A 22605-nucleotide genomic window follows, 5' to 3' on the forward strand; every position below is an offset into this window, starting at 1 on the left:
TTCTGCCATAAAAGGTGGTTTCGGTATGGTGTATATTGGCCTGGCAATACATTTTTGTTTTGTCCTGCAATAAAGGGCCCGTGCCTGTCATTGTAGCCAATGCCTCCCTATTTTCAGCTGTTTTGGATTCTGGCAGAGTGTCCTCATTTTGATGAATCACGGGCTGTTCAGCTTCATTTGTATCGTTGTTGATCAAATCTAGCGATTTCAGTGGTCGTCCGACAGAAGGCTCTTGAATGCACTTATTGAGCACTGCATGATATCGTAGCACCTTTTTCCCACTAGGCACCAACCCAACATCTTTTGTTTCCTGTGCTTCCATCAATTTGTGCCCTTCTTTGGCAATGTATGACACTTTGTCAGCTGAGGTAGAGCTGGCCTCATAAGTGTTTTCCGTCACACAGGCATCGGCTTCCTCGCTCTGGCCTTCAGATAAAGTCATATCAATGATGTTATTGGCAGCAGCAGTGGCACTTGCTGGCTGTGTGCCTTGCATTGGAATATCCGGTGTTTTGGGCCGTATGCCCTGTGCACATTGTAAGTTGTTTTGCTCAGGATCATTAGGTATAGATTCGGCAATCGGTACCAACATCAGATCCGCATCAGTAATTTCAAAAGGTGAATAAAAGAGATCTGGAGTATCGGGGCTAATTGTCACCTTCCTCATTTCAGGCATCGGATTAGCGACTGGTTCCAGGTTATTTAGGGACAACAAGGCGGATTCAGGTAGCACTATTGAGGCAGACATATCTTGCTCTACAGCTTCATTCTGAGCGTCATTTTCATCACCTATGTGGTTTTTGGGCAGCATATCGGGGAGTGTGTCAGGGAGAGCCCGTGGCGTCAATTCCAGGCTAACTGCAGCAACAACATTTGCGCCACCGACCGCAGCACCAATGGACTCGGGAGCTTTATTCACCGGCAAGGCAACAATCTGTTTGCTTACCTTGTCGTTCCTCGCATCCGCTTTGTTGGCTGCCGTCCAGGGGTTCAGCATGCGGCTTTGTTGCACGTTTTGTGTCGGGTTTGAGGACCAAGTTTTTTTGAGTCCGCCATAGCGACTTGAAGCGGACTGGGGCAGACTGGGAACTCGCCACCAAACTCCGCTCCGCGCTCTCGAAGAGTTTATAACAGTGAACACAAACGCAGGACTGCTCACGTCGTGCAGCTCCTCTGGAGAAAAACACTGTAGTGACTGGGGCAGACTGGGAACTCGCCACTGAACTTAGGAGAGAAGCGGGCAGGGGTCGAGGGGGGGGGGACCCAGACGATTTGCTGGCAGATAGTAGGTCAAGACACTTGTCTCTGGAAATGGGTTTGAAGGAGTCAAAGGTGGGGGATTTGGAGGAAGGGGTGATAGGGTGAGGGGGGATGTTGGATTGGTTGTTGGAGGGAGGGAGGGAGGGAGGGGGGGGAACTGAGTTAAGGGAGGTCGTCCTGTCAAGAGCGGTGGTGTAGGAGTGTACAGAGAGGGAGTCACAGAGTGATTGAGATGGGGTGGATTGGGCAGAGGGGCAAGTGGGTTTGATGAATTCTCATGTGATTCTATGGAGTTCTTTGCTGTGGTTGCCGCAGTTGAGAATTTGTTTGTTGTAATAGGCTTTTTTGGCTTTTCGGATTTCAGCTTTGTAGTTATGATGGTGCAAGGTGATCTGCAAGGTGAACATGGATCTCAGATCGGTTTTAGATGTTCGCCATTTGCGTTCCAGAGGGTTATTTTGTTTTTTGGCATTCCTCAGGTGGGACGTGAACCATTTGGGGAATGGTCCATTGCGTGAGGAAGCGGGGCGCGAGGGGGTGAGATGAATTAGTGAGTCATTGAGCCAAGAGGTGAAAGAATAGATGGTTAAGGCTCTGTCTGGGCGGGCGTTGTAGGGGATCTAAGAAATGGAGCTTTGGCAAGGTCAGGAAGGATCTTCACTTTGTTCCAGCATTTGAGTTCTTGGGGGGAGGCCAGGGGGCTGTAGGGAGAGGGGCAGGGCTGAGGATGGAGAAGGGGATGACAACGTGGTCGGTCCAGATGAGTGGTTTGGGGCGGGATATATAGATCAGATCATAGGAGCTGAAAATTGCATCAAGTGTGTACCCTTTTGCGTTTGTTGGACCAGTCATATGAAGGGAGAGGTTGAGCGCATCAAGACTGCCTACCAATGGATGGGGTCATGGGGTTGGTGGGAATGTCCAACCAGATATTGAAATCTCCAAGGAGTGTGAGAGGGAGTGAGTTTCTTGAATGGTGGCTACAGAAGCACAGAGGTGGTTGGATAAATGTTTGCCGTAACCAGGGGGTCTGTAGATGAGAAGAAAGCTGTGGGAGCCAGAGTTTAACTAGAAGGGATTCACATAAGGGAATGCATGTCTGATATCCGACGAGTGAGACTGAGAATTGAAGAGGACTGCCACTCCGCCTCTGGAGGGTCTATTGTGGGGGATGAGCGAGTAGTGGACTTGAATTAAGGAAAGTGCCTCTTTGATGCTTCTAAATGCTTGACAGATGGATCAAATGGATGCAAAGTTCCTCCTTTAGGCTTTTTCACTTGCAGTGAATTAGTGTTAGAAAGAAACGTATTGTAGAGCTAGTCGAAATAAATGATGCAATCTGTCTTTAGAGAAAATGATTAAAACAGGTAGATGAAATCCAATTAAATGTAAATTAGATGGAGTGCCTGAAGCCTCTTCACTATTCTGTTTGTGTAACGTGCAGGTTCTGTTTTCTGTCCCTTTGTGCATATTTGTGTTTCACCCTCAGCCACTTGCCATCCTTTAACTTGAGTGCCAGTAGCTCAAAGCCAGAGAACTGGACGACAAAAGTGCTTTTCTTAAGCATCGGAGGAGCCACTAGAAGGGCTCCATTACAACAATGGGCTTCCTTCATGACCAGATCACATTGGCTTCTAACTCATCAGCTGAGCTGTTCTGGATTTACAATTCACTTAGATCCCCTACAGAATGTTCCTTCCTACTAGTCGCCTGTAAAGTTTGTTCTCGCTCTCTGTCCTTTGTCGAAAAGATTGATGCCATGAATCCGTTAATGACCAGTTTGTCTAGATCCTCTGCTCTGATCCATCCCTGTTCTGCTCACAAATGCCAATTTATCTTCTTTCTTTTTGGGCTGTGGAAATAAACGTGCATCTCGCCTGTCCTTCAGACAGCTAATACCGATTGCAATATTCCATCAATTTACCATCCTATTGTCCTCACACCTTTTGTTTGAAAAGATTTAGACATCAATGGGGCATCCTACCTTTTGCTGTTTTGAACCTCTCCTGACTTTTGGAGGTAAGTGAAGCCTTTTTGCTGCACTTACACTGCTAAACCCATCTGTTTTGAGGGCGCTGATCAGTGCCAATGGCTAACCGTGCACAAGAACTCTGTTCTCCATAGTGTAAGGGTGCAGAAGTAAGAGACTGATACGGAGGGATCATGTTGATTTTTAGAAACTTTTATTGAAAAAAGGAAAGGAAAACCCTGTCTCACCCTAACTCTAAGAGGCATTTCCCTGCCTCAACCGAAATAACTAGTGTCAGCATGTCCAAAGCAAAAGTCCCAATGTTGGAATCCTAACTCTGTCCCTTAAGCTCTAAGTTTAAACTAAATGAAAAGGATGTCTTTCTATCCCAAGGGGAGTTGCCCCCTTTCCCTAGACAAAAGGCAGTTCTGGAATCTCCCAATCCGGAAGCATTGGGGAATATCTCCCTTCCCCAGCCTTGTTCAAGCTTCTTGTACAGTTCAACAATTGTTGGGGGAACCTGGTTCTCTAGTTGGCCCTTCTCAGGCTTCTTTTCTGTGTCTGGGTCCCCGACCCTGATTGGCAGACCTGGTTCCTTTTCACCAGGCACAGTAGAAAGTTCAAAGGAGTTTGGATGTGTTTCCAAACTCGACCATGGTTGGCAGACCTGGTGTTCTTCCACCAGGCACTGCTACAAAGAAAAATAGCTTAGATGAACTCCCAAGCTGTGGTGGGTCCCTGACCCTGGTTGGCAGAACTGATTTCCAACCACCAGGCACTGTGACAGAGAAATAGCTAGGATATACTCCCAAGCTGTGGTTTTGCATACAGATTTAGTCACCTGCCAAGTACTTCATTTATTGTATGTCACTCTCACAGTTCTCCTTATATGGGTGTGGGTCCCAGACTAGCCCTGCGGGTTGCGGTCAGTACCCCACAAAATTTAGTTCACTGTTCTGTCAAGTATTATTCACTTGATTAGGCTTTCTGAATGTATTTTGACTTTTAATTACTTTATACCTCCTCGAATGGTCTCTACCACTTTACAGGGCCCCTGTGCCTCCCCGTTCATCAGCGTATCTTGTTTCATGATCTGCAATGCTCTCGGGAAGTCCTGTGCGCCTTCTGTGGTGGGACGTCCCCCATGTCCTCATCTCCGGAAGCTCTGCCGTGCCTGCTTCTTCCTTGTCATTGTGGGACCATTCCTCCACGGCTGCCAACCTTCGGTGTTGCCAGGCGTATCTTCCTTGCTGCTTACTGCACTGTCCCTGCACACGGACCAGCTTGACATTGACCTTCTTGCTCGGCTCCCTGGTCTGCCTTTCTTCTTCCTTGAGTGTATTCCATCTCGTGGTTCCTCCAGGAAGGGCTTAGCACTTTTTCAAGTCCTTCTTTGCTTTTAACTCAGCTCCTTCCAATCTGTTGGCCAGAACCACTAGAATGAGTTCTGGTGCTTACTCTGTACTGCTCTGCGCCTCCTTGTCTGTCTGTTACTGGGCAGATGCGGTGGCCAGAGGGGGGCTGTAGAGGCCTGGACAGCCCTTGCCAGTTTGAATGGTGCAGATCCTTAACATTGGTGGGCTAGGGGCAACTCCAGCCCGGATCCTGGATAAAAGGGGTACTCCTGCAGCTGTTCAGATCATCGTTGGAGCAAAGACCCCCCCACCCACCCTCCAACAAAGGAGGGAAGCCCTCTAAAGAACCGGCACCCAGGCATTGGAAGCGTGCCAGCAGCAGTTTCTTCACTTGCCCAGCGAAACCGACTCTTTGCAGATCTCCAAAAGACCATCATTGGTGCTTCGACTATTGGACCGGTGGAAACAACCAGTCCCGACCTCTTCTGATCCAGACTGATGCTCATTCGCTCTGCTGCAGTGCAAGGGCTCTGCTTTTGCAGCTGAGGAGAAACTGTGAGCTTATGCAGATTGCCTAACTGCACGAACGGGCACATTTTACCGCCATTCTAAAATAGGTCTTGCAAGCTTTCATCCGGTTTTAATTCTTTACTTGGCAAGAGCACATCACGTGTTTGTCTTTTTGAGTTTTATCTGGGGACTCTGTTACAACTATACTACATATAAAGGTTTGCAATTAATGCCCCGACTTCCCAGGAAATATAGACAGAAAATAAAACATGCTTTGCCAGCGGAATAAATACTGTGGACACCATGAGTTCTTCAGGGAAAAAAACTTGCCGAGAAGTTAATCATCAAATTCTTACACAAACGATCTTGTTCTTTGGGGCTGCACAATCTAATCTTATCAAAAAAAACTTTTAATCAGAGACAATGTTAATATCAATGTAAAAACAATAGACATGCGAAGGGTTGCTGCATGTTACTTATTTCTTCCTGTTGCGCTCCTGAATCGAATTCAGTTCTTAGCTATTCGTTGATGTGAGGCGTATTCTTTGCCTCCTGTGTGGCTTTGCACGCGGTTGTCCTTTCTTTCATGCCAGAAATGTTTCCATAATGGTTGAGGGCTGAACTTTAAATCGATGTCTCAGCTCAGCATCGCTTTAGTACTTGTTTAAAAATGCACTGGCAGTACGAAGGATTTTTTAGTCTGATGTCGACAGGTAGTTACAGACAAGAAAGCTTTTATATATACCACCCCACGCCCACTCTCCCTACCTCCCACCCGACTCTCTCTACCCCCTCCTATCCCACTCCCACTCTCTACCCCTTCCAACCCACCCCAACCCCATTACACATGCTGGTTGGTTTTTGTTTGGGCTACTTAAGCCAAGTGCTCTCGAAGTTGCTTTTCTTCATGTTTTTTGCCCCAACCAACCACCATTAACCACACTTCCACCCTTTCTAACTTCACCCACCCCTACTGACCCAACCCACTACCTCTCTGCGCCCAGCCACCCTCTCTACCCCCACGCACCCAATCCTCTATTTACTGTCACCCACCCACCCTAACCAGGTCTACAACCACCCCACTCTCGACCCCCACTATCTACCCCACCCAACCTCCACCTACAGTAGCCCCACTGTCTACCCACCCCCAGCCCACTCTCTACCCCCACCCACTCAATGCCCACTCTTTCCACAACCATCCACCCTAGTCCTTCTCCTCCACGCTCTCTACCCCATCCACCCACTCTGCAGCCACACTCTCTACCCCCACTGACACCCCACTATCTCTACCCACTATCTCTCCACAACCCACTCACCCACCTCACCCTCTACCCCTCTCATCCTTCCTCACACACTTGCTTTTTTTTCTTACCACCTTACCATTTCACTCTCAACCTTTCGCACTCATATTTCCTCTTGCTCATCGAGGGCACCCTCTCTATCTAGCGTTTCATCCCTTGCTCAGTTCGCCTTACTCATTCTCTTCCACACGCGTGCTCATTATCGCATCATCCTTGGAAACTGCACTCTTACCTATAAATGCAAGATGCAAATAACACCAGAAAACTCAAAACTATTGGCATTGCCAATGCTTGTTTGAAAAAGTCGAGGCACCAATTTTGACCCCTGACCTTCCCGTACAAAAGAGTGTAGCTGCTTCAGTACAGCCACACACCCATACCCTCCCCTGCCCCGACACATACTCTCCCATTAATAAGCCTTTCAATTTATGTATGCAAAGATTACATAAAACGGGCAGACCGGTTGTTTTTTTCAGTGCTCGACGAAAGTGCTAAGATGGGGTAGTTTTGCCCTTAAGATGGTACAAAGTTGCCACAACTTGGAAATGTAACAGGACCTAGTTGATGAAAGCGCTGGAGGTACAACTGGTAACTGTTTCTTCACATTGAATTTGTTTACTTGTTAGCTGGGTAAGATTTACATGCTCAAAAGCGATAAACATGCAGTCATGTCAAAAAAAGAGCAGCTCAGTGCCTCATGAGAAGTCACACCAGACATTTCATACAACATTACATGTCAAACTGATGCGCACTGGTGGAATAGTAGATTGGAGTGATGTTCTGATTGTAGTGCATGAAGGCACTTGAAAGAAATGCATGTATTTTTAGTTTTGGCTGTTAAGTGGCGCATAAATGCTACATATGTTATTTCATTGGAGTACAGCTAAGAGGGAGATGACATGTGAGATTGCCTACACAGCTTCTGGGTGTGTTTGGGTTTTTACCCAACCATTGACTCCCACAGCCATGGTAATCACTGTTGGGTAAGATTTTCATAATCTTCCTGTAAGGGAGCATTCTCATAAATGGCTAATTTCCCTTACCTATTGAGTCCCTCAGCAGCTTTGCTGGATTTCTAGGATTTTATTTTTTACACCTGTTAAGAGTGTGAGCCTTTTTCCCACTCTTACATGTGTTTTGCTGTGTGTGTTACAGTTTGTGTGGAGCCTCACCTTCTCCACGAGCACCATTTTTGTGTGTTGCACAGCACCCTCAGTGCAGTAACACAGGGTTGTCTTTTAGACTTCCCTCTGACTACGGTCTCCCAGAAACATGTAAAGTTGCCATTACCTTTATGTAGTCTCTGACAGCTTGTTCTGCGGTGACATCGCGTACTTAACACGCCAGCCTGCTCCACCCAACTTCAGGCAGCAATAGGCTCCTCCAAGGAATGGCCACTTCGAGGACCTCAAAAATCCTCCAGTGTACTTCGGACACTGCCTCCCGCTGATCCTCAGCGCACCCAATTCCCGACCCCACAAGATACTTCCCGTTTTGGAATAACCCGTCCTGATGAAGGCCACCCCATCAGAGCTCACTCTAGCTCACTTCCTGGCCGAAACACTGTCGTGTTGACTGTTATTCTCCCTCGTTGTCTTTGTTCAACTCTACATTGTTCAGATGCATATTTGCTGATTACTACATGTTATCATTTCACTAAATCCACTGGTCTCCTTCCCAAGGATCTCTCAGTGGATGTGCAAGCATTGATAAGACTTTGCGAATATTTTACATTTGCCTTGTACTAATTTGGTTACCACACCATATATGTGTAAATACTGTTGTATCTTGTTTAAAACCTCAGTCAGGTGTACCTAGCAACACACAAACTACAGTCTCATTAAAATCTGACTGTAGTACTCAAGTGTCCTGATACATTTGTGTTAGGAGTCATCTATACCCCCATAGGAGTGTGTTCATTTTTCGTTTATCAGCTTGGTACCCTATGACCTTGCTCAATTTTTTCTTAAATACGTAACTACCCACCTGGGCAGAGCAAGGCATCAACCAGGTGCCCTTTTTGATAAACATGATTGGCTAAGGGGACTGGCCTTGCCAGGCCAGCCACCCTGCTGTGTGATTGACAGCCAGGCTGTATGAATGGGCGAAAACTGCATAAAAAGCAGGTCTCTGGGACTGAAAAGACAGAGTCGCCACTGGAACGAAAGAACCAACGAGGAACTGGCTGAAGAGGACCCCTCCAACGACTGAGTATTTAAGTTGTTTTACTTACTTTGAACCACTATTTCAAAGTAAGTAAAACAACTTAAATACTCTTTAGAGGGGCAGTATGTAACTGAAAGGTAAGTAATAACTTAGACACTTTGTAACTATTCAGGAATCAAAGTTACACAGTAACACATTTAAAAGTAAGTTCTTTTCACGCTTGTTATATTTTCAAGGCAGAAGACTTATCTTTCAAAGTACTTCCCTATTTTAGGCCATGAGTTATCTCAGAGGCAGAAGAGGGACTCTAGTAGTCTAGGAGCTGGCTGTAGGCAGGTCATGATAGGGTTTAGGTGCAGGAAAGTCAGAGTTCCAGAGGATATCTCATCAAAAAAGTATTCACTTCAAAGTTAGTTGAAAAGGTTCAGGAACTAAGGCTCCATACATGCGTTCCAGCTTTAGACCTGGGCGAACGCTATGGGCAAACTCCCAAACACATGAATCACCCACTCAGCGAAACAGGATCGACACAAGACTTAAGGTATGCATTACCCAAGCCAACACAGTACCTCAGCAAAGAAGAGCTTGGAGATGGTCGTCTTCCCGCGGCAACAGCACAGGACACGGTCTCTGGATTCTTGGTCTGGTGAATGAAGAAACCGACACTGGATGGGGACTGGAAACAGCAGTCAACAGGAGAGGCTTCCATCAAAGGATTCCTTCAAGGCTTTTAACGGTTCTGCAGATTTGGCACCCTTTTACAGGTACCTGATGAAGAACGAATATCACTGGTCGGATACTATTCACTCTCTCCGTCCAGCATTCTGGTGAGGGAACTTCAGGGATTTGAATCGTGTCTCTGGCAGACCAGCAGGAGTCTGCCAAAGTTTCAGCAAGAATTGGACTTCAGAAGACTATGCACCATACACTGGCTTGAGGTCCCATGGTATTAACGGTTTGCAGCCCAACAAGGTTGGCTCTAAATGCAGGTCTTCTCAAAACTAGTGGGTCTCACCAGCCTCTAAGTAGGAGTCGTCTTCGGGACTAAAGGTCGCTTGGAAGGAAGGATTAACACAGGCTCCGGTTACATAGCAGGCAATCTAGTCGCTGGAATCAGGTACAGCCGTATTTTCTTCTCCAGCATGGGGTCTGGCATGGATTCACATGCTCATGAATATTCCCCGTCGTCAGGCTGGGAATCCTCGGTAAAGAAAAAACCAGTATCAGTTTCGTTTCTGATCTGTCTTTCGTAGTAGTAACCAATCACTGATCTCTGCGTCACACTGACCACAGCCAATGACTGCCCTCTACCTAAGCCCCGCCTCTGGCAGCCATCTTCAGATTTTTACCGCACGTTCAAGTGTTGGGATCCTCATGCTATTGCTCTCGAGCGTTAGTGCTATTTTTCATGTTTTTTTCTCAAAAACTTCGATTTTTTTCGGTCAAAAAAGCCTCAAGCTCCACCGTTTCTTCATCCGATCAACGGGGACCCGTGTCGGATTCGTCTACGCCCCTCAAGGGTGAAGATTTCGTCGAGCCACGCTTTTGGAGGACTCCAGAAGTTTCTCAGGCCCATCTCGGACATGGCCCAGGAGAAGGGAAGCTCGACGCCCGGAAAGCTGTTCAGGGTCTGCCCTGGATGCCAGCTTCAGAATGTCTTTGAGGACGAACACTCCTTTTGTCTTTACTGCCTACATGAGGACAAGACGCACGTGGAGAAGGACTGTGCATTTTGAGGCAATATGTCGGAGTGGACCATGAAGGACCGCCATCAACGCCTCGCCAACTGGCTGGAAGGCAAGAGCCCTTCAGGCGAGAAGAAGAAGAAGAAATCCGAGCGGTCTTCTAAGACCTTTGAGGACGCCCCGGCGACGGGGGTCCAACACGAGGCCAAGCACCGCGAGTCCGCTGGCACCAGGAGCGCTCAACGGTCGGGTTCTACGGGCGCCAGGCAGGGCGCATCCTCCCCGGCACCATCAACCACGAGCCAACGCTCTGGTTCGGGTAAGAGGAAGGCCGAGCACCCGGCGAAGCTCCTGGAAAGGTCCCGGTCCAGCTCGAAGGCCCCATCGGAGGGAGAGAGAGGCAGTGACCCTCCCCCCAAGGAGAAGGCGGTGAGCGCACCTAGGGTGGTGAAAGCCTTAATCCATCCGGCCAAGGCCTCTATCGAGACAGTCGCGGCGGCCCTGGCTCAGCCTGTGGAGGCTACACCAGTGGTGGCGACCTCGGGGCTCAGAGTCTCCCTGCCACCGCGGAGGGAGTCCTCTTTTATGCCCATCGACAGGACCCCTGTGAAACCTCCGACGGAGAAGAAAAAGGGGGGGCAGGAGGTCGTCGTGGATTCGGCCTCAACCTCTGAGGAAGAGCTAATCGAAGTCTTAAGCCACGGCGTTGGCGTGGAAGAAGACCAGCCCGTCGGGAGGGACCCCGATGTAGGAGATGACGATAACGTCGAGGGTGCCGACGGGGCCCCTGACCGCCCGTCGGACTCCCCTCAACCAGTGCCGCAAGACAACTCGGCAGCCATTTTGTTGGCTATACAGTCCTTATGCTTGGAGATAAGGACGAAACTGCCGTTACCACCAGTGGAGGAACCGCTCCCGACGGGGGACCCGGAGCCAGGCCCTTCTGGGAGCCCTCCCCCTAAGAGAAGGATTCATCCTCCACCTCTTTTTCAGCCATCGCGCCCTGTTCAGCCCTCCTCCCCGTCCACGACTCGTGGGGATGATACGGGGCTGACACGGCCGCGACGGGTACGGATGATGAGGTTTACGATGAGGATCTGCCATCGTCACCTCCCACCCGGGCTTCCCCGCCCGACGAGATTGGATCGTTTCACTCCATGATCGCCAGGGCATCCAAGCTTTTCCAGCCCGGAAGAGAAGGAAGGTTTCCTTTATCAACGGCGCGAGGCCAAGAGGAAGACGGTCCTCTCCGTACCTCTACTGGACGACATTTGGGATGAGGGCCTTGCCCTCCTCCAGAACCCATCCACGACGCCGGCTAGAAGGGATCGGTACGAGAAGAAGTACCGGGTCCCGGGCGCGGCCCCCTTGTGCCTTCGGGCACAGCCGACCCCGGACTCGGTCGTCTCCGCGGCAGCCAGGAAGAAAGCGGGGGGGCGCGGCCTCTACGTCGACCTCCCCGCCGGACGGCGAGGGAAAGAAATTGGTTACGATGGGACGCAGGGTCATCTCGTCTGCAGCGACGACGATTAAGGCGGCCAACGCCTTGGCTATCGTAGCCCGCTACGACAGGGAGTTGTGGTACAAACTGGCCCCCCTGCTGGACTTCCTACCGGACGACAAGAGGGCGGATGCCCTAGAGATCTTGCAGGAAGGAGAGGTGGCGTCGGACCACGCCATTACGATTGCGACGGACATCGCTGACACTGGATTTCGCCAGTTGGGCAACGGTGTGTGCCTTAGGCGGCGTGGATGGCTCAAGGCTACTGACTTCCGTCCGGACGTACAGACCAGAGTCTTGGACATGCCGTTCGACGGAAACAACCTGTTTGGGAAAACAGTGGACGATTCCCTTCAAGCCATCAAGGCAGACACAGAGACGGCCCGGGCTCTTGGGGTTCCCCAGCAACTGTGGCCGCCCTTTCAGAGCGCCGGAGTCAAACAGGGTGCCTCCAAAGGTTCCGGCGGCGGATTTTCCACCTACCGTCAAGCGGCCCGTTCGTCGTCGCAGGAATCTTACAGAGGACGAGGCAAGTCAGGCGGACCCCGCCGTCGTCGCCAACGAGGTCAAGGCAGCAAAGCCTCGTCGAAGCAGGACTGAACTGGCCGTGGGGTCGGGCCCCCACCGAAGCATCCCGGTGGGAGGCCGGCTGGCGAGCTTCGTCAGCGTGTGGGAGTCCATCTCCACCGACCGTTGGGTGCTGGACGCCCTAGCCCAGGGTCACGCGCTGGAGTTTCTAAAGAGGTGCCCGCGCGTCCCCCCTGTGGCCAGGAAAGAACATCACGTCCCTCAACTTCCCTTGGAGGTAAAGGCGATGCTCAAGAAGGGCGCCATCGAGCTCGTCCCAAAGAGGCTTCGGGGCTCCGGAGTTTACTCACGATACTTCCTCGTGAAGAAGAAGACGGGAGGATGGCGTCCCATCCGGGACCTATGACGACTGAACAAATTCATCAAGGCACAGAAGTTCCGGATGGTCACCCTCCAACACGTCCTGGGTCAGGTGGAGGAGGGCGATTTCCTGTCGTCGTTGGATTTGGAGGATGCCTACTCCCATATTCCCATCCTAAAGGGACACCAAAAGTTTCTCAGGTTCGTGGTCCAAGGGCGTCACTATCAGTTCAGAGCCCTTCCCTTCGGACTGAGGTCAGCACCCAGGGTGTTCACCAAGTGCCTCGCACCGGTGGCGGCGCAGCTGCGCCGAGAGGGGATCCACGTCTACCCCTACCTGGACAACTGGCTCATCCGAGCGAAGACGAAGGAGCTCGCTGTGGAACACACGGCAAGGACCGTCCAACTTCTCACGGACCTGGGATTCTCCATAAACTACGCCAAGTCCCACCTGGTGCCCGCGCAAGACGCACTGTTTCTGGGAGCGAAGCTCGACACAGTGTCGCTTCTGGCCTCTCCGTCGGAGGAAAGGACGAGGGCCATTTTGTCCCTCCTCGGAATGATGTCTTCTTGCATTTACCTCATCCCCCTGTGCAGGCTCTGGATGCGCCCGTTGCAGGAGTTCCTGGACGCGCGCTGGATCCAGACGACGGGCAGCTTCAAGGAGAGGATCACACTCGACGAGAGTTTCCGACGAGCGATCCGGTGGTGGGGCACCCGCGCGCATCTGACGGCGGGCATGGACTTCCAGACCCCCGGCCACCAGGAGACAGTGACCACGGATGCCTCCCTGGAAGGGTGGGGAGCGCACACCAAAAATCTGCACGCGAGAGGCCTTTGGCTCCCGACGGAGAAGTCCCTCCATATCAACGTCCTGGAGCTCCGTGCAGTGTTTTGGGCCCTCAGGTCCTTCCTTCCGTCCCTCAAGGGCAAGGTGGTGAGGATCTTCACCGACAACACCACCACCATGTTCTACATCAGGAAACGGGGCAGAACCAGGTCCCCAGCCCTGTCCAGGGAGGCGCAGGATCTGTGGCATTGGGCCGTCGCCCAAGGGATGTTTCTGGTGCCGTTTCATCTGGCAGGGATAAAAAACACCATCGCCGACTCACTCAGCAGGGAGCTGCGCTCGTGCCACGAGTGGGAACTACGACAGGATCTAGTGGACCGCCTCTTCCGACGGTGGGGCACACCCCAGATCGATCTGTTCGCGACAGCGACGAACTCCAAGTGCCGGAGGTTCGCCAGCAGGTTTCCCCAGCCGAGGAGCATGGGCGATGCTTTCTCGTTCCCCCCGGAGGGCCTGTTTTTATACGCGTTCCCTCCATTGCCATTGCTGATCCGGCTCATCAACCAGCTCAAGAGGTCACGGTGCAGGATGATCCTCGTCGCACCTGCATTGCCGAGGCAGATATGGTTCCCGGACCTTCTGAACTTGTCAGCGTCCCCGTCAATCAAGCTGCCACTGGACGCGGATCTTCTCTCCAGGGAAGGAGGCGCCATCCTCCATCACGACCCGAAGTCGCTCAACTTGCAGGCCTGGCTCCTGCAGCGTTAGAGTTTGGAGGATACGACATACCGGCCGACTGCAGAGAGGTTCTTGCAAAGGCCAGGGCGTCCTCAACTCTTAAATGCTACGGACACAAATGGAAGAGGTTCTCTGTCTGGTGCCACGCACAGACGATTAACCCTCTACGGATTACGGCTCCCCAAGTACTGCCGTACCTACTGACGCTGGCCAAAGCTGAACTGGCGCACGCGTCCATCAAGATTCATCTTGCTGCGATCTCCCGATACACCAGAACCAGGGGACGGACGTCTTTGTGGTCTCATCGTCTGGTGAAAGAGTTCATGAAGGGACTGTTCAGATCGTTCCCGCCGGTGAAGGCTCTGGCCCTGGCGTGGGAGCTCAATGTGATGCTGACCAAGCTCATGGGACCTCCGTTCGAGCCTCTGCACTCGGCTCCGTTGAAGTTCTTGTCGTGGAAAACAGTGTTTCTTGTGGCCATCACCTCCGCACGACGGGTGGGAGAGATCCAGGCCCTTTCCTGCAAGCCCCCGTACTTGACTTTTCACGACACGAGGGTAGTGCTCAGGACGCACCCCTCCTTCATGCCCAAGGTGCCGTTGGACTTCCACCTCAACGAACCCTTGGTGTTGCCTGTTTTCTTCCCGTCGCCTTCGTCGCCGGCTGAAAGGACTTTGCACTCGCTGGATGTGGCTAGAGCGCTGAAGTTCTACGTGGACCGCACGAAGTGTTTTCGGAAGACATCACAACTCTTTGTGAACTTTGGACCTGTCAATCAGGAGAATGCTCTCTCGAAGGCTTCCATTTCCAGATGGCTCTCCGGCTGTATCATGTACTGTCATCGGTTGGCAAAACGACCGCTGCCGGGCCGTCCGAGAGCCCATTCCACCAGAGCGATTGCAGCTACCACGGCGTTCCTATCTGGTGTGCCCTTGCTGGACATCTGCAGGGCTGCTACGTGGAGGTCGACGCACACCTTCACGAAATTCTACTGCGTCGATCGGGATTCCAGGGAGGAGTCCAGGGTCGGCCAAGCAGTGCTGCGCAACCTGTTCGCCTAAGGTGAGCCTGGTGAGGAGGTAAGATTTGCTTAATGTTGAGTTTGATGTAATGCTTAATGTTGAGCCTTTGCCACCTCCCGTGGTTGTGCATGTGTGTACTGCTATGTATTCTTTATTCATGAGCATGTGAATCCATGCCAGACCCCATGCTGGAGAAGGAACAAGTTACTTACCTGTAACTGTTGTTCTCCAGCATGGGTCTGGCATGGATTCACATGCAAACCCTCCCGCCTACCCCTCTGCGGCTCTTCACTTGGTCATACTGCCACTTCACGTGCTACCAAATCTGAAGATGGCTGCCAGAGGCGGGGCTTAGGTAGAGGGCAGTCATTGGCTGTGGTCAGTATGTCGCAGAGATCAGTGATTGGTTACTACTACGAAAGACAGATCAGAAACAAAACTGATACTGTTTTTTTCTTTACCGAGGATTCCCAGCCTGACGACGGGGAATATTCATGAGCATGTGAATCCATGCCAGACCCATGCTGGAGAACAACAGTTACAGGTAAGTAACTTGTTCCATCTTCCTCTTCAGATTTGGTCCCAGTTGTCGATTTGTCAGTAGCTTCCAGAATTCCTTTTTTATACAGGAATCCCATCACAACTTCTGCAAACTCTCCCTGCAGTTTACAGAAAGGGGCGTGGCTCTCCACTCAGGTCAGCCAGTTCCTCAGTAAGATCTGGTTCCTTTCAGGCAGACTGGGAGACAAAGGGCTGCAGAGTTTCAGACTTCACCCTTGTTTGCTGCCTTCACAGACACTCTGGAGCCTCGGTGGGAAACACAAAGGGTTCCCACCGAAGACATCACTTCAACCAGGACTTCCCCAACCTAGGACGGCAGAGGAAGACCCAAGAAACAACAAGCATACTTAAACATGGCAAAACAAAAGAAGCCACCATTCTAGCAGAATGGCAACCCTTCTGTGCATTACTGCGGCTGATTTGACAGCCTGCTAGAAATATTTAATACAAGTCAGTCAAGTAGATTCACTGCCACCAGCCATTAAAGTTAGCTTGCTATTGTAACACAAATGTTACCAGGTCAGTGAGAAAGGTGATAACATGCATCTCCCTACCACTTCACATACGGTGGGGGTTGTTGGTCTCGCATATGAAATTTAAAGCGGATGGAAATCCCACTTTACCTTTGGCAACGGTAGTTCACCCAAGGTAAGTTGAGAGAAATTAAAAAGGGAAGCCAAAGGCAACCCAGCACCATTGCATTTTAAATGCTGTGCACTCCCATAGGGAAATACCTAAAGCCCAACAGTTAGAGAACTGTAGATCCATACACACAGTATGGAGAGACATAAAACGGTCACCCATAAAAAGAGTAAAAGAATGGGTGAGAGGGGAAAAAGATTCTCACTCACCCACAGACGAGGAAAAATAAACACCACGCCCAATAAAAGGTTCTGGGGTTGAGACAAGTAAAGAAGCGTTAGGCAGAATTATATGCGGTACCCTTTGGGAACACCACACACACAATTAAGACTACAGGTGACAGTACAAATTCACCTTTGGTACAAGCCTGTACTACACTGTTAAAGTGGTAGCAGTAGCGGAGCAGCCAGACTTATCTCAAGAGTAAGTGAGCAGTATCAAATAGTTACACAAAGGACAGCAGTTAATATGATTCAGGCAAACACTGAGTCAAGGTTTTCAAGTAAAAGAATATACATTTATTTCACTCTTCAGTTGTATAACATTACACTATTATAAGCAGTTTAAAAATCACACTCTTAATACACCACACCACTTACCTTAAATCCCAGACAAGTTAAGCTCACAAAATGAAGTGGGAGCAAAATGGCACTCCAGCAATTTAAAAGGGAGGGAAAAACAATGTTAAGTAGAAATTGAACCGCACCAACAGGTAAGTACTCAGGGCAGTAGAACAAGAGGAACTACAGTGATAGAATCGGGTAGAAAAGGCTTAGCGCCAAAGTCAATTGGACAAAAGTCTTTTGCTCAAGATTATATGGTTCAGGGTAGTTTGCGGTAAAGTTTGTGGCACGGTTTCCGGACGAGGTTGGTTGGTAGAAAAGTTAGTTTAAAAAGAAGAGAAGGACAAGCCCTTGGATTGGAGAAAGCTTTCACACTTTCCCCGTGGCTGAACGAAACGAGCAACTAGGTTTGCACAGTACCTTAAAACGGAGAGGAAGCTGTAGCTGAGGCAGACGTTTGTTGTAGTTCCTGCAGGCTCACGGTTCCTGAGGCGACTGTCAGACTGACACAATGTAGGAAGACTGGAGGGTCCTGCACTACCCAGGGAAGAAACCAGCAGCAGAGCAAAGCAACGAATAAAAGGTGCGCTCCTTAAAACCCAAGCAGGGTCGGACCTTCCTGGCTATCCGGCTGTCACGACCCTCAGCCCTGATGCCCACTGTCAAGCCCATTGGCCAGGTGGAATCAGGACTCTGATCGCTTATAAGGCCTGGCATCCACTTCTCAGGCCCTCTTGGGGCCAGTCCTGGCGCCTTTGGCACCAGGCTCATAAACAAAGATAGACATCTGCTTGTGGAACTACTTTTTAGAGCTTTCAGCCAACATGGAGGCATCCACATAGCTTGATTCCTAGAACCAAGATATGCGGTCTAGTGTTTTGGGTGTGGTGCCTAGGGACTACTTTACCTGGACTACTTTGCAGTGGCTATTTAAACCACACCCGAACAAGACAACACGCTTTGTGTTACTTTGCTACTAGCAACGTGACGCTCAGTGTCCAGCTTTCTCACGAGCCTGACGAATTCCGGACCTGCAGAAAACAAAGAACATCGTTAGCAGCAGAATCTTACCTGTAATCTCCATCCTTCACTGCTCGCAGCTCCTGGGCAGCTCCGTTTGAAGAGTTTGCCGCCCGGATCGAAGGACCTGAAAAAAGGGAGAAAGACATTATTAAAGGAGCTAAGAGACATTACAACCACGGAGCGCTTAGACTTACCTAGCTGGCTGATTTTCGACCGGCATAACTCTGGAACTCCATCTGCGCTGGAGGCACACAGCGACCTACGAAAAAGAGAAAAGCACAGGTCAGTGAGGACAAGACATTGCTGCGCAAAGTGCCTCCTTACCGCATCATAGCGCTATTGTGCGCCATCATCTACCAATGAGAACCAGCCTACCCAGTTCTCCAAGCGGATACTCCGCGCACCTAAGGGAGATAAAGAGACATGTTAGAACAGAGAAAAGGTATGCAAGAATAACAATGCCATCAATCACAATAAGACCTACCTGAAAGACACTACAAGGGCCGCAGTCAGTGAAGTAACTAGATCGCCCGCGCCCACAAAAGACCACGCGCCCTTACCCAGAGAGCAGGACGGAGAGCTCACCAATTCTGACAGCTAGGTGAGAAGAGAACCCGGAGGGGCTGAAAACACAAGGGAGGTGGGGGGAAATCTTACCTTGGTCGTCCAGTCCTAATATAGTCTTCACTTCCAGGCGGAATCCCATTCACATCGAGAACCACACCAGGGAGTCATAGAGAAGGGCACCAACGACCAACTGGCTGGGTGGCATCCCTGTGGATAGCAGGTGAGCGTAACACCGGCCCACTGTAGCTCTGAACAGCGAATTCGACCAGAGGAGGGGTCCTGGCTTGCAGTTTGGCTGAACTGGTTGGTCCCACCAGCTCAAGGGAAGACGTTTCCTGGAGGATCTTCTCGGTCGTTGGATTCTGGAGATTCAGACCTGCAGCAGGGCTTCACTGGGCTTTGATTCCTGAATAGTTACAAAGTGTCTAAGTTATTACTTACCTTTCAGTTACATACTGCCCCTCTAAAGAGTATTTAAGTTGTTTTACTTACTTTGTAATAGTGTTTCACTCTTCTGAAAAGTAATTGAGTTGGTACTGTTTTATCATTTCTAAACTGAGTGTAAAAGCTTGCCAATAGGGTGTACTCTCCTTGAATAGTTCTGTGCTCTTCTAAAAGCGTAATATTGTGTTTTGCCTCCCCTGATCTGCTTTAGTGCATTTCTAAAATATTCCTGAAGTTCTTGTTTTAGTATTGCATACTGTCCCTCCGAATAGTATATAGGTCTTTACTTACCTTGAACAGCTGATTGCCTTTCTTAAATGTCTGCTAGAGTTTGTACTAAATCTAGAATTTTGTTCTACACTTCTGAAAAGTATCATTGGTTAAACAGTTCTAATCCTGTATTGGAAATAGTGTAATAACGGTGTATACCAATAGGTTTTACTTACCTTAAATAGCTGCTGCCATTCTTAAAAGTGTAACATTGAGTTCTGCTTACCTTGAATTGCTTTAGTGCACTTCTAAAATAGTTTACTGTGTTCATACCTATCCCTGAGTATTATACTGCCCCTCTGAAAAGTATGTGTTATTTTCCTATCGCTGAACTGTGTTCTGAAAAGCAACTGTGGTGGTGTAACTGGATCAGTTCCTAACAGAAGAAAGTTACATATGTTGCAAGATAGACTTGTAACAGTGTTGGTCCAAGTAAGTGATTCATGTAACTGAATAACACTGTAGTTTGACCAATATGGTCTGCTGCCCCTGAAGTACTTACTGTATTCTAAAAGTACGACTAACCTGGGTTTACTTTCTAAGAATGGAATATTGTCATTCTGAATGTGTAACTTTAGGTGTGACTCTCCTTGAATGACTTACTGTATTCTAAATAAGGTTGTACTTTGGTGTCATACCATTAGTATTGAGTTGGTGTTTGATTTTGTTTGTATAATATGTAATAGTATGTACCTTTCCAAAGATGTATCTTTCCCTACATGTATTTATAATAAACCATTATTTTTACAATACATAAGTGTATCAATGTTTTGTTGGACCATACCTATGCTACAATTTATTTGTACCTATCCACAGCCCTCTCTCCCTCCTAAAATAAGCCTGGCTGCTTTGTCATTGCTACCATTCTCAGGTGGTACAGCCGTGTACTAAGAGTTGGAGATGTGTGCTGCCTCATAACGACCCACCATCTACTCCGCCAATAATAAACATCCTCTTGAGATCTCTTTGAGGTTGCTCTATCGAGCAGTAACATCACACGTTGGCCTGCCAGTGCTATTTATAAGTAGTCGGCTGAGAGTTGACAGCTTCACTGCAGCTGTAAACCTGGCACTGTTGTAATATAAATGTCTTAACCAAGTCTTCCTTCAACCACTTCCTTTAAAAGCAATCTTCTTGAAGTTAATGACTTAACTGGAGTTGTAAAAACACTACTTGTGTAATAAAAATGTCTTAACCAGGTCTGGCTTCAGTCACTTGATTTATGAGCAGTATGCCTGTACGTCACTGAAGTCCTGTTTAAAACGGGCATTGCCAAAGTCAACCGTTTGGGCTTGTTTTTATAAGTGTTAGGTATTTGCCACGCAAGATGCCTATTTGCACCTACTACCATCTATAGCCAGTTAATACCATGAGGGCAGTGGCTGGCAAGTGCCTTTCCCATGCTTGCACAAAAGCCCAAACAGTTGGCATTGCCAATGCTTGTTTTAATTGTTGGCAAGGACCGTCTTTGTCGAGCACACGTTCACGGTAGAGTTTGCTCATGCTGTTCCTTTTAATCAAACTGTCTGTACATTATCTCCCAACAGAGAATCATACCGCAGACTGTTAAGTCATCTCGGCGAATCGGGACAGTGTGAGATGCTGGCACTTGAAAGTGAGACGAGTTGAGAGTGAATATTCTGCTAGCTGTCAGCGCTTCCATCCCGGATGCATTCAGTTTGTCATAGCCCGAAGCGACAACGCGACAACCATCCAATGTTCAAACGGTGCCTGCTTAATGACTATGATAGCACGGCTTCGCGGATTGAAAGAAGCCCTCCAGCTCCTGCGCACACACGTTTTAAACGGCCTAAAATGCCGCACATTTGGGAAGAAGTGCGCGAATACGCCAGTGCGTGCCACCAGGTCACGTGGGTTGCGTGAATTTCTTAGATTAAGTCATGCAAGGCCTAACTCGAAAAAATTGTTTGCACTGAGCGGTTTTTTGATGAATTGACAAAGTAGACGGACCGTGAGCTGTATGAGTGGCGAGGTTATGGTGTTTCGACCATTGGAGAGCTCATGATGGGGAGGTGAGGGGGATTGTACCGCGACTATGTATGGTTTTGCACAGCTAGGCCCGACCGAAAGAGTAATACAATGTTATAGAACTGTTTAAAGAATTTGTGTTCCGGGAGGTACCCAGAACAGAATTGTTTGACAGCGAGTCTAGAAAGTACGCCAGACAAGGAGAGATATGTACACTTGGGTCATCCATGAAGTCACGCGAAATGCTCATGTTAACGTGCCCAGGTGATGCTTATTCGTGCTGTGCATGGTGGGCTTTAGTGTTGCTGTTTTTTTTTCTCCAGAGGCAGGCTGGGTTCCTGTTGTACCAGTCACAAATGCACCTTTTAATGAGACTGCTGTTAATGAGATGAGGGCTACTGAAGGAACAGTGCTCCGAGGAAGCAAAGGACAAAGAGGTTTTCAACAAGTGTCCAGGACCACTTGCAGCCTGTGCCTGTGTCATGTGGCAGCAATTTGAGATTGCCTTTGGTGTTCACTGCGGCAAAGTCGCAACAAAATGTGCATCTCTCCCAAAACGTGCCAATGTCTGCTTCAGGTGGATTGATAACGTAAAGCTACACAAGGACACACAGCAGGCCAGAACAAGGAGTGCACCGAATTTGCATTGCATGCTCATGTAAACTCCAACCCAATGCAGGTTTTCTCTCTGCATTCCGAAGCTGGAATAGCTGAAATGTTTCTTCATCTTGTAAATGTTATAACTAAAGTGAAAATAACACCACCAAGTGCCTTGGACATTTGAACTGTACTATATTTTGTCTGCCAGTATTGCAGGTCAAATAAAGCCATTTGCGTTTCAGAGAAACTGTATAGAGGCATACTGTATTATTTTGTATTTGTACGTAACATATCTTTATAATCAGTGTAATTTGAGCACTCTGTGTATAGCATAGCTGCTAACATGGCTCATGTCGTGACCGTGTCCTTCACGCTGTCCTAAACGGTAGCCAACTGTGGTTGGGATTCTGGCACTTGTAGTGGTCACTTTTCCCATCCTCAGCATGTGCCTACAAGTCCCAGTGTACAGAAATGTTGGCTAAAAAATAATTTCTCGGTAAAGTTGACCCTTTGTATTCAGGCTAATTGGCAACTATGCTGTAATGATTGGACTTTTCCTTTCCTCTGCATGTGGCAAATCTGCTGGCGTGAATACACCCCTAAAGATATCGCCCTCTCAGTCTTACACCACTGATGTTCTGCATTTCTGCTCACTCACACCTGAGAAGTCGAGTTCCCATGCTCCCTACCACCCAATGTGTGCCTCTTCCTCCAACTGCTTCCAAGCCCACTCCCTCCTCTTCCTACCACAGGCCAAGCCC

At 49.1% G+C, this 22605-nt stretch overlaps 1 protein-coding gene across 1 annotated transcript in view; it reads left to right on the forward strand.

The window, feature by feature from the left end:
* MMS22L (MMS22 like, DNA repair protein) overlaps positions 1-22096 on the forward strand; it is a 1233593-nt gene extending 1211497 nt beyond the window's left edge. The window contains exon 24 of the mRNA XM_069606412.1: positions 20803-22096. Within this exon, the coding sequence (XP_069462513.1) occupies positions 20803-20884 (82 nt within the window). The 3' untranslated portion in view covers positions 20885-22096. The remainder of the gene's footprint in view (positions 1-20802) is intronic.
* The last annotated feature ends 509 nt before the right edge of the window (positions 22097-22605 follow it).

This window comes from Ambystoma mexicanum, chromosome 4p (genome assembly GCF_040938575.1).
Source record: "Ambystoma mexicanum isolate Mex_15411 chromosome 4p, UKY_AmexF1_1, whole genome shotgun sequence".
Taxonomy (NCBI): domain Eukaryota; kingdom Metazoa; phylum Chordata; class Amphibia; order Caudata; family Ambystomatidae; genus Ambystoma; species Ambystoma mexicanum.